Source organism: Ictidomys tridecemlineatus, chromosome 4 (genome assembly GCF_052094955.1).
Source record: "Ictidomys tridecemlineatus isolate mIctTri1 chromosome 4, mIctTri1.hap1, whole genome shotgun sequence".
NCBI classification, from domain to species: domain Eukaryota; kingdom Metazoa; phylum Chordata; class Mammalia; order Rodentia; family Sciuridae; genus Ictidomys; species Ictidomys tridecemlineatus.
In genome coordinates this window covers 95,080,933-95,099,928 of record NC_135480.1, presented here as the reverse complement: position 1 = coordinate 95,099,928, position 18,996 = coordinate 95,080,933, and the positions used below count along the sequence as shown (strand labels likewise).

General features: G+C 33.0%; 1 protein-coding gene across 1 annotated transcript in view; it reads right to left on the bottom strand.

Annotated features, from left to right (window-relative positions):
- Positions 1-75: 75 nt before the first annotated feature.
- The window catches only part of Hoatz (HOATZ cilia and flagella associated protein), a 33,460-nt gene continuing 14,539 nt past the window's right edge, over positions 76-18,996 (bottom strand). The window contains exons 5-7 of the mRNA XM_040285180.2: positions 3,694-3,753; positions 3,045-3,097; positions 76-271 (exon numbers count right to left, since the gene is read on the bottom strand). Coding sequence (XP_040141114.2) covers positions 214-271; positions 3,045-3,097; positions 3,694-3,753 — 171 coding nt within the window. The 3' untranslated portion in view covers positions 76-213. The remainder of the gene's footprint in view (positions 272-3,044; positions 3,098-3,693; positions 3,754-18,996) is intronic.

The following is an 18,996-nucleotide window of genomic DNA, read 5'->3' as shown; positions in this document are numbered from 1 at the left end:
CTACTTACTTAACTTTTATTTGTCCATTTTAACCCAAGTATTCAGTAACTGGTAAAATTTATGGAATTACACACATTTAACTCTTATTTCTTTATCTTTATTTCCTTTGACAAAGTTAGAAACTTTTTTAGTGATCCCAATGATCCTATGTAAGTGTAGGTTGTTTCAATGTGAAGATATGAGTGAGCCATCTTTTACTCTGTACCAAGCAGATCAGCTCAAGGCTTTGACTTTTTCTTGGTCTTCTTTATCTGTTTCTGATACCTCTTCCCTGTTGGTAATAATATGGATCAATTTCTATACACAGAACTCTATCATTGTGAACATGATATAGCATGAAAACAACTTTGAAAATTTCCCCAATAAAAATTCACTGTCGTGGATTCTGAATATGCTTTAGGCTTTGCAACCAAGTGTAAAGTTATATCAGGAGAAATGGTTATTGTAAATGTGAAGTGTGATTTGAAGAGCATTGGAGAAGAACTACCCTAAATATATTTTGTTCACTCAAGAGCCAAATTCTTGAGATTTCATCATTGATAAGTGATTTCTTTGTATTAAACGTTGTTTCTTATACTTAGCCTTCTTAAAAGGAAATATTCCTGAGGTGGATAATAAACATATTGTTATTAAAACCTTTCTAGAAACACACTTTCCAGTTCTTTCCTTCTAATAGAAGGGCACCCAGATTACCCTAAAAAGATTTCTTAAAGGAGGGATGTTAAGGCTCTATCTTTGTAGGTAAGGGAGTTATGGGCAGAGAGGCAAGAATGGAGGGAGGAAAAAAGGGCAAAGTTAAAGTATTTTACAATTGTGTCTAAGATATTTACAAGATTTAAAAAGTGTGTATGAATCAGTGAATAATATAAAATATTGATTTCTAAATTAGCTAATACTGAACTGAATGACATGATATTTTTGTACTATTATTTTTTTTTTGTACCAGGAATTGAACCCAGGGGTGCTTAACCACTGAGCCACATCTCCAGTCCTTTTTATGTTTTATTTTGAGACAGGGTCTTGCTAAGTTGCTGCAGCTGACTTTGAACTTGCAATCCTCCTGCCTCGGCCTCCCAGGCTGCTGGGATTACAGGTATGTGTCATCATGCTCTGCTTGAAATAAACAGTTTTTACAAATATTTTCTGAATTTCAACATGTATATTTTGTGCTAGGCACTTTTACCCAATGTTTCATAGAGCTTATAATTGTAGAAAAATATGTGAAATGTTAAGTTATTTAAGAGATCGTTGTCAGAAGAATGTATAGACAGTAACTCTTGGAAGTTCAGAGGAAGAAGATATCACTGTGAATGGAATGAAATTTAGCTTTAGGATGGAGAAGAGAATCAGTATACTCTAAAAGTAATTAAATAAACATTTAAAATTTTCAAATAAATATCTATCTAAAACTTTGAAATAATGTTTTACTTTTAAGTGGGTCAACATGGGTAGTAGTAGGAAGTTCTGTAAAAATATGTGCAGAAACCCCATTATTATGTATAACTAGAATGTGTTAATAAAACAAAAAAAGAGAGAAAAAATAATACATGCAGAAATGGCATCCAACATGTCTGTTTGATGCAAAGTAGCAGTTTTCATCCATTATTTCAATCAGTTAAGTGTTTGATTGGGTTAGTTTTTCTTTACGCTTACAAGATAAGTCAAATCATCTGGCTAAATAGTAAGAAATTAAGTTGCTGAGTATCATGTAGACAATATAGCCAGATGATGATGATGATGATGATGATGATGATGATGATGATGATGATGATTTGTACTAGGGATTGAACTCAGGGGTGCTTAACCACTGAGCTACATTCCCCAGTCCTTTTTAGTTTTTGAGATAGGGTCTTGCTAAATTTCTTGGGCTTTGATAAATTGTTAAGGCTGGCTTTGAATTTGTGATCCTCCTGCCTCAGCCTACTGAACTGCAGGGATTAGAGGCATATACCACTTTGCCAGGCTCAGCCGGGTGATTAAAAGATTTTTTAAAAATGTATAGACATATTTATTCTTCTTCAAGGCTATTATGTTGATAACAGTAAAGGGAGTCAGCCTCAAGATCAGTGAGGTAAGAATTACAACTTTTTCTTTTTTTCTTTACTTTGAAAACTATTTATCTGTATTGTTTAACACCAATAACTATATGGTGGGATTCAAAGGTGTAAACCTAACATTATGTACTTTACACTAAACTTAGGAGCTGATGAAAAATTTTCTTCAGTCTTATTACTATTTCAGTCATAAACTATTTTTCTATACTATGGCTACATTACAACACCTTTCATATAAGAGTGGTAGTCAGGTCCCAGTAAATCAAATCCCTCTCTAGTCTTGACAAGATTCTGCCTTCCCATAGGCAAAAGAGAAAAAAGATTAAGCCAGCTTTTCTCCCCTGAATATAATATGAAAAATAAATATTTCTTTTAACGTTGAGTTAGCCACATTGGTTTTCAGTCCTAATACAAATATGGAGAGTTAAAAAAATTAGGGGTGCTATAATGATTAACTGATAGCTGATTTCCTTCAAACTCCTCTAGAACATGTTCCCGATCCATTCTAACATTTCTTCAGGGATAAAGTTATTAACCATCACTGAGAAGTTAAAGTCTTTTCTATATGAACTTAGTTTTAGCAACTTAAACAGGAGACTGGTGGGATTAGAGCTGGCTATCTAAAATCGGCTGGTACACTAAAGATGGCAGGGTGAGTGGGGTAGGGGCAGGTGGAGTTGGGAGAGCATGGTGGTAGGTGAACTCAACAGTCCAGGATGAGAAGGAAAGGACAGAGAGTGTGTGCAGAGAATGCAATCTGCTTTCCAGTTAGCACAAACTTATCCTTCCATGTTCCACAACTATACAAGCGGGCACAAAGGCTTTAATATCTACAAGGAGAAGAAAGTTTATTCAGGGAAAGAAAACCCTAACATAGTGTGGATGGGTTTTTAGAAGATGTTAAGGTATGGGACAAAGTAAGAAAAAAGAAGTGCTTCTCTAGACCATAAGTAAAAAGATGAGAATATTTTTTGCCAGAAGTAAACTTACTTTGCTTTGTGTTCTTTGGGCTTGGGTTTATAAGGAAGGGAAATGAGTTCTTTCTAAAACAAAACAAAAATCAGATAGAAAAATTTTATTTTTTGCACTGACCAAAATATACTCAACTTGAAAAGAACCTAAGGTAAAAATAATCACAGAGTTCATAAAGACAAGCTTCTAAAATCTGGAAAATATCAGGTCAGAAATGTTCCATATACAGGAATTTGAGGTTGATTAAGTAGTGTGTGTTTGTGCCTCTGTAAGTTTATAGTGTATCATTATTACTTTTATAAAGATTATTATCATTTAGCATTTATTTTTTATGATCTAGGAAAGATCAATTATTGTAAACAAATATTAGCACTGCCATAGCCTATGTCAATATTGTATAGCATCATAATATGTGAACAAAAGATTCTACTGATAATAACATCTCATTTCTTATGCCAGGGGAGTTGCAAACTCTGGAGATAACTTTGGTTTATTAAGGATTGCCAGATTATTTAATTTCTATCTCTATATCCTGCTTCTCTTCAATATACAGAAGGCTCTAGACCACAGGCATCTAGATTCAAGGGATCCATTACAAGTCCTCTGAAAACTTGATGCAGCTCATCCTACAGATAGATTTATTTGAATGCTTCACTCTCAGTCTTACCGTGATCCTTTCTTCTCTTTGTTTTCTTAAGAGTTGGAGAATCTCATCTCTTTTTTTAGCCTATTTAAAAGGGGGGAAACATGGTAAGTCTTTCAATAAAGCCTTGTGCCTGAGGACAGTGGAATTCTTCCCCCTTTTTTTCCCCTGGTATTGGCAAAACTTTAAAATGCTTTTTCCCATAATAGATTTCTATTTTTTTTTCATTTGTAGCGCAATCCAGTTTTTATTCCAGAGGATTTTGCTTTGTGAAATAACTTGGGTTTGTTCTTAAATGGAGGCTTTTTTCTACACATGTTAACTAACTTTTATTAATACCTTGCTATACAAACTACACTAAGAACTTTATAGACATATCATTATTTTCTTCTAACAATTCAGAAATTTGATACTACTGTTACTCCAATTTACAGGTGAGGAAAGTAAACTGAAGGAAGGTTAAACAACTTAACCCAGCTATTAAATGGCAGACTGGATTTGATTGCAGCCCATCTGACAATGTCTAAGCTATTGACCACCAGGCTAAATTGCCACTAAATGGCAGCAAGATAATGGGATTGACAAACTCAAAACAGTATACCATGACCTAAGTCTACAGTAAAGATGGGGAATAAAATCTTCCAAATTATGCTATGTCCAAGTACAAATGTACCACAATGAATCCCCTCATATATATCTAGATACAACACACTAATTAAAATAATAATAATATTAATAATAATGATAGTGATAATAATAATAATAGAAAATCAGCAGAACAAGCAGATTGAAGGGGAGGGAGGACGGAAGAGAAAGGGAAGATGCTGGGGAATGAGTTTGATCAATTATGTCATATGCATGGATGAATATGGCATAATGAATCCATGGATATGTATAACTGTAATGTATTAATTAAAAAAAAAACTCCTGCCAACCTGTTTAGATAAAAGAAAAACAGGTTCTTAGTTGCTTGTATCTGGGAACAAAGCCTTATTCTACGATCTCTCCTTTTCCTGTGTTAGTTGTCAAGAAGTGCACATCTGCCAGTAAGTTTTTCTAAGTGTAAAAGTCAAAGTTAGTGCAGGTATGAAGATTTGTTAACATATAAACTATAAAACAGGCAAATATAGGTAAAATGAAATACAGTTCAGATCAAGGCTAGAAGAAATAAGAATAAGGTACAGATTTGTAATAGGCAGGGAAAAATTTTAAGTCATATATTCATCCAAATTTATTGAGTGCTGGGCTGTTTTCCTATGACTGCTTTAGCAAAGTAACAGAGTGGCTTAAACAACAGTTGTTGGGCTGGAGCTGGGGCTCAGCGGTAGAGAGCTTGCCTTGCACATGAGAGACCCTGGGTTTGATCCTCAGCACCACATAAAAATAAATAAGTGAAATAAAGGTATTATGTCCAACTACAACTAAAAAATAAATATTAAAAAAAATCGTTGTCTCACAGTACTGGAGGATGTGCAGAGCAATGTTCTCTCTGAAACCTAGGGGGTTTATTTTATTTTATTTTTTTGTAGTTGCTGGCAGTTGCGGGCCACCTGTGATATTCCTTGGTTTGCATAATTCCAAGTGTGCCTTCTTCTTTGTGTCTCTTTCTTCACATGGCCATCTTCTTATGAGGACTCCAGTCATACAGAGTAGGAGCTCACCCTATTCCAGGGAAAGCCATGTGGCCCCCTACACCAACATCATCTCATCTTAACTAATTTAATCTGCAACAACTCTACTTCCAAATTAGGTCACAATTCTGAGGTACTGAAGGTTAGAAATTCAATATATCTTTTTGGGGAGGATATATTTCCACCCATGATAAGCACCTCTGATGTGACATTTCCATGCTGTGGGCAAATGAAACAATTCCTGTCTGTAAAGTGTCTTCAGACTTGTGGAGAAAAAGACAATGATTTCAAATGCTCCATGATGAGGTTAGTTTAGGGTGCAATTAAAGAAATGATAATCAGGAACCTTTCATTCAGACTAGATTGTGTAAGGATTGGGAGTAGAGACAAGGAAAAGATGCTCCAGAGGTGATGTCCATTCTTCAACATGAATATAGTAACTGCCAGATGTTGTTGGAAAGATAGGGAAGAAACAAACCTCTTCAGACAGAGGAAAGCATGTGTACACACACACACACACACACACACACACACACAAAGCCTGACAAGCTGCTGCATTGCTAATTCCTCAATGTGATTCCCCTAGTGCTGAAGGCTAAACTAAAAAGAAGCTAGAAACATCAGGAGAGATCCACTGAGAGACAGGAGAGGAAGGGCATAGGGCTTTGCCTCATTCTGTTCAAGTTGTATGGATCTTACCTTTTATGAGCCTACCAAATTTTAATTTTATTTATTTTGGGAGACAATTTCTACCATCTACTTAAATTCTAGGCATCATATATCACAGTTACTGAAGGAAAAAATTAAGAGTACTTTTTGAAAACTAAGTTTCACAATACTTGTTGAGACTGAATAATGTCTACCAATAAAGATATTTTCATTGTAGGTATTTAATATTAGTTTCTTTTCTAATTTTTCCATTACAAGTGTACTCAATTGGAATTAATTGCTTCCATACTATGATTACATGGCACTCTGGCTCTTGGTTATGGTATCCATCTTACTCTTCTTGCTTTATTTCTTAGTTGCTACATGTTTCTTTCAGAATCTTACTCATCTTTTTATCTTTCCTTAGAGCTCAGCAATGCCTAGTCTATGATGTGTAATGAATTTTTTTTGAATTGAATTGAGTCATGAAGTATGAATGGAACATTGTACTAATACATAATTATTAGTCAAGTAAAGAAAAGTTTTAGAAAATGAAATTAAATAGTTAGGTAAGTTTAGTTCTTAAAGTCTTCCATGAACACAACATGGTTATTGTCTGTGTAACTACTGGGAAGAATAGGCAAATTATATTTTCTGTATATTTATATAAGTGTGTTTATATATAAAATATACTATATATAAGTATATATACAAAGTATGTATATATATATAGTTCTAATATAAAGGAAAAATATTTAGTCTCAAGATTCAAAAATAAAAGTAGAATAAAAAATATATTCATTCATTTTCCTCTTTGACTTCAGGCCCTTTTTTATTACAATCCATTTTTCTAGAATATAATGCTAGAACAAAGGTTTCAAATATGATTGATTTCTGCTTCCTGGACATGTTTCCTGGGAATGAATAACAAAACTACAGTAAACAATTGTGTTACCTGAACAAAGATGTGGATTAGTCTAAGAAATCTCTATCAGAAAAGCCAAATACCAGTCAATGTTAAGAGAAAATTCTTACAATTTACATTGTTAGTAGGGGCAAATAATTTACCTGTTAATTTCATCATAACAAAAGAATTATCATTTCTAATCATGGTTGTTTTGATTGATTTCATTAATGGAAATTTCTATTTATAAGACATTTTGATCATTTAATCCTTAAAATAATAATCTAAAGGAATCATAATGTGTATTTATTAATATTTGATATTTACTTATATTCATACATTTTATTTATATTATCTGTATTTATACTATTTCTGAAAAAATAAATTATGGAATAGAATTGATCCCAGAAAATTAGAATAATATATACATTTAATGTCTTATAGATGGTTAATGAATTTTTGTGTCACTTCAAGAGTTAGATTACTTAATTCTCTCTTTTTAGGTTTTCAGAGTCAAATAATATAAGTGGCCACATGAATTAGTGAGGTCAAATACATTTGGGTTTGGATTCCAATTCTGTTGTGTGATTAATGATAAATACTATCTTAACTATACCTCCTGGCTCCTCCTTTTCTCTCTCTAACTGTAATCACTAATTTCTAGGTTGGAGGTTTATGATCTTGGGTAAATCAGAGAACCACTTTTCTGAGTCTTGTATTTATCCTTTATGAGGAATGTTGTGAATATTGGAAATAGTACAAACTTGCTTAATATGATGCATGGTAGCTATTTTAACTTTATTATAACAAGAGAAAATTTTTCTTTAATTCTCTCAAAATTTTGAAATGAGAGAAAAAAAAGACTATGGATTATCCACCATCTGTGTACAGGCATGGAGGAATTCTGATCTGTGGTTAGTTGGTAAATATAGTTAAAGAGAGGAAAGGAAAACCAAGGAGGGATATCTAAGGTACTATTTGCTGTTAAAAATGCAATGCAAATTTCTCTGTCTGAAATTTCTTCAATGTATTGTAAGCTTTCTCTCCAATTAATCTTCAGTTATTAAAAAAATAAACTTTGAATAAACACCAGACTTAAAAGCAAGGTCCTTTCTTCTTAAGTCTTGTTTCTCATATGAAAATTACATTTCTTCCTTGGGTTATGATTGAAATTTTGTGACTGAAACATTCATCAAAAATAACATGAGACACTGTTTATTTCTGTAATTACATACCTATTTTTTTTTTTTAGAAATACACATGAGAGTTTGTCAGAGTTGACAAATAAAGGCCATCTCTCCATAGACAGAGAGAGGCCCCTATCTGTATTACAAAATAAGTCTTCTATTGTCCACCATAGTATGAAAACTGAATTATTGAATTTAATTTTAAGGATGTCTAAAAGGAGTATTGAGTTGATTCCCACACTGGCTTTTACTTAGTTGCCTGGCAGTCATCCCAACACACAGAGAATCAAGAAGCTCTTGAAACCAGTATGATATAGCAGTATGGCACTTTGGCTATGCATCAGATAGACCCAGGCTCAAACTTTGTCTGTGGTATTTTAGCTGTGTGACCTGGAATAGGCCACTTACATGTTTCACTTTTAGATTCCTCATCTGTTAAATGAGAGTAATCAGTAACTTCAAAGGTTGATATGGAGATTAACAAAGAATATAAGCAAAGTACTTATAATGTACACAATATAAAATCAGTTCTCAAAACATTATTATTATATGATAAGCAGAACATGTTCTTGAGAGGGGAAAAGAAGAAGAAAATAGACTAAAAAGTATTGGAGGAAATACTTCAATCCAAATAGGAATATTGAAAATCTAAAAGTCTTTCCATTGAATATAAATGCAATATATGTTAATGGTACAAACATTAGACAATGTGGGGAAAAGTACATAAAGGAACTAATATCTACACAAATCTATTTCTAAATTTAAAATCTTAACATTAGCTTTAAATGAAAAGCATGTAAAAATTTCAGAATTATATTTTTAATCTGCATATTTTTATTGGTACATTATATATGTATCTAATGATAGAATTTGTTTATATATTTGTTCATGCACACAATATAACAATATAATTTGGCCAATATCATTCCCTAGTACTCCCCTTTCTCTCCCCTTATCTATCCCCACTGGTCCCTTTCTTTTCCTGATCTCCCTTCAGTTTTCATGAGATCTCCACACCTTTCTTTTCCTTTACCTCTCTAGCTTCCACATATGAAAGAAAACCCTTGACCTTCTGAGTTTGCCTTATTTGTTTAACGTAATGTTCTCAAGTTTCATCTATTTTTCTGCGAATGACATAATTTCATTTTTCTTTGCGACTGACTATAATTCCATTGTATATATATACACAATTGTGAACTATAACTCCACATTTTCCTTATCCATTCATCTGCTGATGGACATCCAGGCTGGTTCTAAAGTTTGACTGTTATGAAATGTACTCCTATAAACATGGGTATGCATGTATTGCTGTAGTATTATGACTTTAGTTTTTTAGGATAAATACTTAGCAGTGATATAGCTGGGTCATATGGTTGTTCTAGTCTTTTGAGGAACCTCCATACTGATTTCCATAGTGTTTGTACTAATTTACAATTCCACCAACAGTGTAAAAGTGTTCCTTTTCCTCCACATCCTCTCTAGCATTTATTATTGTGTTCTTGCTGACTGCCATTCTGACCAGTGTGAGATACAATCTCTGTGTAGTTTTGATTTGCATTTTCCTAATTGTAAATGATATTGAACATTTTTTCATATATTTGTTAGCCATTTGTATTTCTTCTTTTGAGAAGTGTCTAATTTGTTTGCCCATTTATTAATAGGGTTATTTGGGTTTATTGGTGTTAGGTTTTGAGTTCTTTTTATAGTGTAGATATTAATACTTCATCAGAAAAATAGCTAGTAAATATTTTTTCCCATTCTGTAGATTCTCTCTTTACCTTATTGTTTTCTTTGCTGTGTAGAAGCTTTTTATTTTGATGCCATCCCATTTATTAACTCTTGGCATTATTTCCTGAGCTTTAGGGGTACTTTTGAGAAAGTAATTGCCTGTGCCTATATGCTGTAGTGTTGACCCTATGTTTTCTTCTAGGGACTGCATAGTATCTGAGTATCTGGTCCAATTCCTAAATCTTTGATTTATTTTGAGTTGGTATTTTTGTGCAGGGTGAGAGATAAGGGTCTAGTCTCATTCTTTCACATATGGATAACCAGTTTTCCCAGCTCCATTTTTTAAAAAGGTTGTCTTTTCTCCAGTGTATGTTTTTGGCAGGTTTGTCAAGGATCAAATAACTGGAAATGTGTGGGTTTGTCTCTGAGTTTTCTATTCTGTTTTTATGCCAGTACCATGCACTTTTTGTTACCATTGCTCTGTAGTGTAATTTGAAGTTAGGTATTGTTATGCCTCCAGTATTGCTTTTTTTGGTTTAGAATTGCTTTGGCTATTATGGGTCTTTTATTCTTCAAAATGAATTTTAGGACTGTTTTTCTAGTTCTGTGAAGAATGTTATTGGTATTTTGATGGGAACTGCATTGAATCTTTATATTGCTTTTGGTAGTATGGCCATTTTAACAATATTAATTCTGCCTATTCATGAACATGGGAGGTCTTTCTATTTTCTAAGAACTTCTTCAATTTCTTTTAGCATTCTATGGTTTTAATTGTAGAGGTCTGTCACCTCCTTGGTTATAAGGAGTTCTAAGAAGAAAGTTTATAGCTATAAGTGCCTACATTGGGATTTAGAAAGATCCCAAATAAATAGCTCAAAGATACATCTGAAGGTTCTTAAAAAAGAAGAACAAACCAATTCCAAAACCAGTAGAAGGAAAAAAACAATATCAGAGCCCAAATTAATAAAATTGATTTGAGGTTTTTTTTTTTTTTTTTTTTTTTTTTTTTTTTTTTGCTAGGAAGCTGTTACATTTTTTTTCAGTACTGGAGATTGAACTCAGGGGCATTCAACCACTAAGCCAACTCACAGCCCTATTTTGTATTTTATTTAGAGACAGGATCTCACTGAATTGCCTAGTGCCTTGCCATTGCTGAGGCTGGCTTTGAACTCATGATTCTTCTACCTCAGCCTCCCAAGATGCTGGGATTACAGACATGCCCAGCTAAAATATTGATTTTTGTATATTGTTTTTTAACTTCCTGCTATATTTATTAGCTCTAGAAGTCTTATGGTGCAACTTTTTAGATTGCGTAAGTATGGGATTATATTGTTTGCAAACAGTGATAATTTGACTTCTTTTCCTATTTTTATCCCTTTTATTTCTTTCTCTTGCCTAATTGCTTTGGCTAGAATTTCCAGTGCTGTATTAAACAGGAGTGGTAAGAGTGGACATCCTTGTCTTGTTCCAGATTTTAAAGGAAATGCTTTCAGTTTTTCTCCATTCATTATGAGGCTGGCTTTGGGGTTTTTATAGACAGCTTTTATAATGTTGAGGTAGATCCCTTCTATCTCTAGTTCCTTCAGTATTTTTATCACAAATGGATGATGAATTTTGTCAAAGGCTTTCCTGCATCTATTGAGATGGCTAAGTGATTTTTGTCCTTAATTCTAGTTATGAATTACATTTATTGATTTGTGTATGGTAAACCATCCTTGCTTCTCTATGGATAAAACCAACTTGGACATGATGTATAATCTTCTTTATATGTTGTTAAATATGATTTGCTAATATTTTACCAAGGATTTTTGCATCTAAGTTCATCAGGAATATCAGTCTATAGTTTTCTTTTCTTGATATGTTCTTATCTTGTTTTGGTATGAATGTGATACTGGCTTCATAGAATGAATTTGAAAGTGTTCTATCCTGTTCTATTTCATGAGATAATTTGAGGGGCATTGGTATTAGTTCTTCTTTAAAGGTCTGATAGAATTCAGCTGAGATTCCATTTAGGCTTTTATTTGTAGGAAAGCTTTTTATTATTGCTTCCATATCATTACTAGTTATTGATCTGTTTAGGTTTTCTATGTCTTCTTGATTTAATTTTGGCAGGTCATATGCATCCAGAATGTGTCCATTTCTTCTATGTGTTCCAATTTATTGGAGTGTAAGTTTTCAAAATAGTCCCTAAAGATCCTCTGGATTTCTGTGATGTCTGTTGTGATTTCTACTTTTTTTATCTCTAATTTTATTAATTTGGATCTTCTTTTTCTTTTGGTTAGTTTGGTTAAAGGCCTATCTTGTTTATCTTTTCAAAGAACCAACTCTTTGCCAATGTTGTTTTTTATTCTCAATTTTATTAATTTGGGCTCTGATATTGTTTCCTTCCTTCTACTGGTTTTGGAATTGTTTGTTCTTCTTTTTCAAGAACCTTCAGATGTATCTTTAGGTTATTTATTGGGGATCTTTCTGTAAATCCCAATTAGGCACTTATTGCTGTAAACTATCTTCTTAGAATTGCCTTCATAGTGTCCCAGAGGTTTTGGTATGTTGAATCATTATTCTCATTTGATTCTAAGAATTTTTAAATTTCTCCTGATTTCTTCTATTACTGATTCATTATTTAAAAATGTATTGTTCAATCTCCATAATTCTTAATTCATTCAGTTGTCTTTCTGTTTTTTCTTGGAATTCATTAATAATTTTTATAATCTTTCTTTTGAATTCTTTATATTTCATCCACTTCAATATCTTTGGGGTTAGTTGCTGGTGAATTGTGAACTTTAGGAGGTGTTGTGTTACCTTGCTTTTTTAGATTTCTTGTATTCCTGTATTGGGTTTTGTGCATCAGTTGGGGTTGATTACTTTTCCATTCTTACGTGTAGGCCTAGGTGTCCTAGAGTGATCCACTCCCTCATAGGACTGTTATCCACAGCCTTTGTGTTAATTCTTTGTGTTTTTGATTTAGCAGTGGAGGCCTGTGAGTGGAACCTAAGGACTCACTCCTAGCATTCCTACTTGGTTCCTGGTCATTAGTTTGGATTTTTATCTCCTCTATTCTTTCTACTAAAGTATATCTAAAATTTGAGTGTTGTTAATTTGTGTGTGGAGCAAGATGCACTGTCTTCTGGTTGAGTTTCATTCAGTATAAGAGACTCTACCCTGTGAACTTGTAGTGTCCCTGTATATTCCTAGCACTTCATAGAGAAACAGTAACAACAACCAATGAAAATAATATACAGCATTAAAATAAATACTTGTTTTCTACTATGATATCTACAGTGTTAATCACCACACACACACACACACACACACACACACACACACACACCCAAACTAGAAATAGTGGTGTTAGCAATTGTCAACAGCAAAAACAATAAGTAAACCATGAACTAGATCTGGCACTGAAGCAAATAGCTGGTGTCAACTATATCATCCACAGCAGTAATAATTAAAACAACATGAATGGTGGGGGCAGGAGTTATATAAACTAATTAGTTTTAAAAGATGGTAAAAATACAGTTAATTAAGAGAAAAGAATGGAAGGTAGGAGGAAGTTACAATGTTCAAAATGTGGACAGAGAGAATGCAGAAGAGATGTATCAGGTGATACTTATGAGAAAAGAGGAGAAAATGGGGAAAACAAAGTAAAGTGAGAGAGAAAGACAGAACAAGAGAATTGGGCTATTAGTAGGAGAAGAAAGGAGAGTAAGAGATCCAAGAGAAACAAACAAAACAAAATGAAAAGCAAACCAAAACCTCTAACCCTCAAAAGATAAGGCAAAAAAAAAAAAAATAACTAAAAAGAATCTTAAGGGGATGGCAAAACAAATTTCTAAGAATTTAAAAATAATACACCTGGGAAAAAGTGAACATGAGAAACAGTGGGCTACACACAAGGTATCTTAATGGCGAAAAGAAGACAGTCAGTTAAAAATAAAGGAATAAACTTGAAAGAAATAGGAATAAACTTGATAGTGGTGATTACCCTGGCTTGATTGGAACAAGATATGTGTCTTGGGTGGGGACCTGAGCAGAGTGGGTAGGATATGTGAATGGGATCAAACTGAAGACTTTAACCTAAAGATACCTCTGTTTAAACTATACTTAGTAGATGACAGAAACTATGATTCTTTCTCAATATAATGAAGTTAGAAATAAACAACAGTTAATTTTAAAAAGACTTCATACTTTGGAAATTAAAAAACATGCTTCCAAATAATTCAAGGGACACATTTGAAATCAGAATAGAAATTTTAAAAAAACTAAAAAATTGAATAATAATGAAAATACAACACAGTTTATGAGATGTAGCTACATTAGAATTTCAAGGGATAGCTATATCTTTAAATACATATACCAGAAAAGAGAAAAGGGAAAATTAATAAATGAAGGGAAAAAGGGAAGGAAATTTGTAGGAAAATATGACTAAATTTGAAGGAAGAAGTAATAAATAATCAGTTATGAATAATAGAAAAAATATGATAGAGAATAAGAAAGTCAAATGTTGTTTTTTTTAAAAAGACCATTAAAATACATAACACTTTAACTTAACTAATTTAAAAAATACATAAATAATTAGAAATTAAAAGGGTAACAACTTAAGCTATGGCAGTGATTAAAAAGATGATTAAATTGGATTATTTATTTTCTTGGTGCTTAGCTTGTTGAGTTCTTTATATACCCTAGATATTAGTGCTCTATTTGTTGTGTGAGGGTAAAAATTTGCTCCCAGGTTGTAGGCTCTCTGTTCACCTCACAGATTATTTCTTTTGCCGAGAAAAAACTTTTTAGTTTGAATTCATCCCATTTTTTGATTCTTGGTTTTAATTCTTGTGCTATAGGCGTCTTATTAAAGAAGTTGGGGCCTAGCCCCACGTGATGAAGAATAGAGCCTACTTTTTCTTCAATTAGATACAGAGTCTCTGGTTTAATTCCTAGATCCTTGATCCATTTTGAGTTAACTTTTGTGCATGGTGAGAGATAGGGATTCAATTTCATTTTGTTGCACATGGATTTCCAGTTTTCCCAGCACCATTTGTTGAAGATGCTATCATTTCTCCAGTGCATACTTTTGGCACCTTTGTCTAATATAAGATAGCTGTAAATTTGTGGGTTAGTCTCTGTGTCCTCTTTCTGTACCATTGGTTCACCTGCCTATTTTGGTGCCAGTACCATGCTGTTTTTGTTACTACTGCTCTGTAGTATAGTTTAAGGTCTGGTATATCCATACCATCTGTTTCACTCTTCCTGCTTAGAATTGCTTTAGCTATTCTGGGTCTCTTATTTTTCCAGATGAATTTCATGATTGTTTTCAGCACTAAAAAAGAACAAAATCATGGCATTTGCAGGTAAATGGATGGCGTTAGAGAAGATTATGCTAAGTGAAGTTAGCCAATCCCCAAAGAACAAATGCTGAATGTTTTCTCTAATATAAGGGGGGTGTCTTAAAGTGGGATAGGGAGGGAGAGCATGGGAAGAAGATTATTTCTAGATAGGGAAGAGGGGTGGGAGGGAAAGGCAGGGGGAAGGGGAATAGGAAGGATGGTGGAATGTGATGGTCATCATTATACAAAATATATGTATGAAGATTTGAATTTGGTGTCAACATACCTTATATACAAACAGAAAATGAAAAATTGTGGTATATATGTGTGTTAAGAATTATAATGCAAAAAAAGAGTACATGTATAATGGCATAATTTGGCACGAACATACTTTGTATACATAGTTACGAAAAATTCTGCTGTAAGTGGGTAATAATTAGTGTAATGCATTTCACTATTGTCATGTATGTAAAAAATTTAAAAAAGATAATTTAAAATATTATGAATCCTTTACACCAAAAAATTTGAAAGTGTATAGGAAACAGAAAATTTTTTAGAAAACAATAATTTACCAAACTGGTTCAAATCTACCCAAACACAGAAACAAAATAAATAAGCAAATCAAGTCAAGCTTATAGTGCTTGTACAGAGTAGGGCCATCTCAACTAATTTAATTCACTGTTTAGCTAGTAATTGGGTTTGCCTTATCTAATTGCTATACTAGTCATAATTTCTAATAGTGCTTTGGTTTCAGTAATTTAGCTTCCATAAGAAAGCCTTCTTCAAGGTTTCCAAGAACTATTGCAGAGTTGTGTGGATAGTTGAAGATATTCCTTTCCTAGTTGGTTTTAGAAAGAGTTCTGTTTGAAAACCACTGATTCAGATTCTCAGAATCACCATGGCATATACCTCTTCATCTATACTTGTAGAGAGAGACATTATGGTAAACCGAATTACCTTTTATTTACCTGCAAAGGGTTAATTAACTTTGCTCACATATTTTTGTTCCATATTTTGTTGAAATTACAAAATAGACCTTCAGTGGTAATTTTTCTTTTCACAGGTGGTAACTGAAGATATGATTAAGGGAAAATATTATGAGACATTTTAATAGTTGAAACAAGCCAAATTTGATTATATATTATAATCAGGATGTAGACACCTGGGTGAGCATGGCTTTAGTAACTCATCACACTTTGAGATTTACCCCTTTAATGAAAGCATTTCCATTTAATATTAAAGCTTATTTTCCTATTTTTTAAAATTTTATTTTTCAGTCATGAGATAAAAAAGATAAGAAATGAGAGATAGTGGAGAAGATTGAAAAAAAAAAACTAAAAAGCAGGCCTTGTGTAAGTTCCTTACAGGTCATCTCATCTAATGGTCACAACACAGTGAGTTTGATATTATTATTGTTTTAAAATATATTTATTTTTTAGCTGTAGTTGGACACAACACTTTTATTTGTTTTTATGTGGTGCTGAGGATCGAACCCAGGGCCTCGCGCTTGCTAGAGGAGCACGCTACCACTGAACCACAATGCCAGCCCAAGGTTGATATTATTATTATTATTACCTCTTTACATGTAAAAATGAACATTTTCCTTTTCCTCAGGATCACTTAATCACTAACTGGAAGAGCCAAGAATTCAGACTCATTTCTGGTTCTCTTTGACTCTATATTCTATGCATCCTTTGCTACATTTCTTCAAACACATACTAGATATTTGGGGACACATACATGCATGCATACACATCCTTCCCCCCACTGGTTTCTTCAGTCTTTATTCCAAAAAATTAAGAATTAATTAGTATTAACTGTTGTGAAGAAGACAAATACAATACTCTCACAGAATTCTAGCAGAAAATATGTGCTAGGTACCTAGACAGCAGGGGAAGCTAATCCAGTTTAAGGTCAGCCTTCATGAAAATTATTTTACTTATTTGATAGTATCACATAGCACTTTGCAAAAAAAAAATTAAAAGATACAAAAATAGTTGAATTATAGTGGTATTTTAAAGATCTTATTTAATGTGGACTATATATTTGTTATGGTATTTTTGTTTAGATTAAATATATATAAAATGGGAATTATACTCATAATTTTGAATATAACCTAGGCAGAACTAAAGTTGTATACCTTAATGGAGATTGAGAATATTTCATGATTTTTCACTTTCTTTAGGTTTCAGAATTTAATTTTTAATTCTATGCTAATGATTGAGAGTTAACTGTTCCCAGAGCCACTAGGAAATTTTAGTTCTTATTTATCTACTATATTTATATCTACTATAGTAATAAGACACAGAGCTATTGGATCTCAAATGATCTACTATTCATTTTAAAAGATAGGCTGAATAATCAGTGAAAAGGGTTTTTTTCAGTGCTGAGAGAGTTAACTGTCCCCAGAGCCACTAGGAAATTTCAGTTCTTATTTATCTACTATATTTATATCTACTATAGTAATAAGATACAGAACTCTTGGATCTCAAATGATCTACTATGCATTTTAAAAGACAGGCTGAATAATCAGTGAAATGGCTTTTTTCAGTGCTGATCTGATTTTAGAAAGTAGACCTAACTGCAGTAATCTATGGAGTGGATGGAAGATGATAGAGGATTATTAATCAGAGGGAGGGAGAATGCTGACTTGCAGGAAAAAGATGCAGATGAAAGCACCTTCTTGTACCTCCTGGAAATTGCTTGATCCTGGCTCTCTTCCCAGCTCTGACATACATATAATTTTCATTTGAAAAATAACAACTTATTAAAATGAGAAAAACATATTAGTTACTACATGAAAGGCAATCAATACAAATTTTCTTAAATATAGATTTCAAAAAAGTATGAATTTTTCTGTTATTGGTTCTGTTAGATAAATATTCTTAGTTTTATGTATTTTAATAGAAACCCAGAAATAATTGCCTGAAAAATATAGTTCTTGTTTTAAAACATTCACACACACACACACAAATTTATGCATGGCAAATACACAAGTGATTACAAAAAACTTTTCAAAGGTATATTTTTATAAGAAGAGCAATGAGATTTGAATTTTAATTTTAAGAAAAATATGAGCTGGGCACAGTGGCATACACCTGTAATCCCAGCTACCAAGGAGGCTGAGGTGCAGGATTACAAGTTTGAGGCAACTTAGTGAGATCCTGTCTTAAAAAATACAAAAGGCTGGGGATGGAGCTCAGTGGCAGAGTGCCCCTGGGTTCAATATGCCTAGAACCACACACACATACACACACACACACACACATACACACACACACACACACACATAAAAGCATGAAGTGAACATTATATTTTTAAATTTGATAAAGCACACATATATTAAGGATACCTTTCACTACATGACTGTTTTATATGCTATTGACCATTTAGTCTGCAATAATTATCAAAGCTTGTCCTTAGCAAAGAAAACTGCTGAAACTAAGATATTCATCATTTTGGTAGTTACACAGACACGATGAGTGGGTAAATGGACTGACCTCATCTTTCAGATATGCCTTTCCTGTCCTTCCCACAGGGACTTGAGGAGAACTGGGTAGAGGATTCCCTGCACAAATATCCCTCAAACTTCCTCTTTGGCCCATATATCCCTGATTTTCTAGCTCAGATATTCCTAGGCCTATTTGATAGCTCCACTTGCTAATCCCCAAAGCACCTCAAATTCTGTAAATCTAAACTAAACTTTTAATTCCTCTCCCCATCAAAACCAATGCACTTGACCTTTGTCAAATGCTCCTTGTTTCAGACAGTGGGCACCAAACATCCTCTATTGCAAGCCAGAAAACTATGAGTTACTTTTGATACTTTGTTATGCCTCATCTTCCATATACATTAATTAATCCAAATCCTTACTATATTACTTCCTAAATATCTCTCAAATC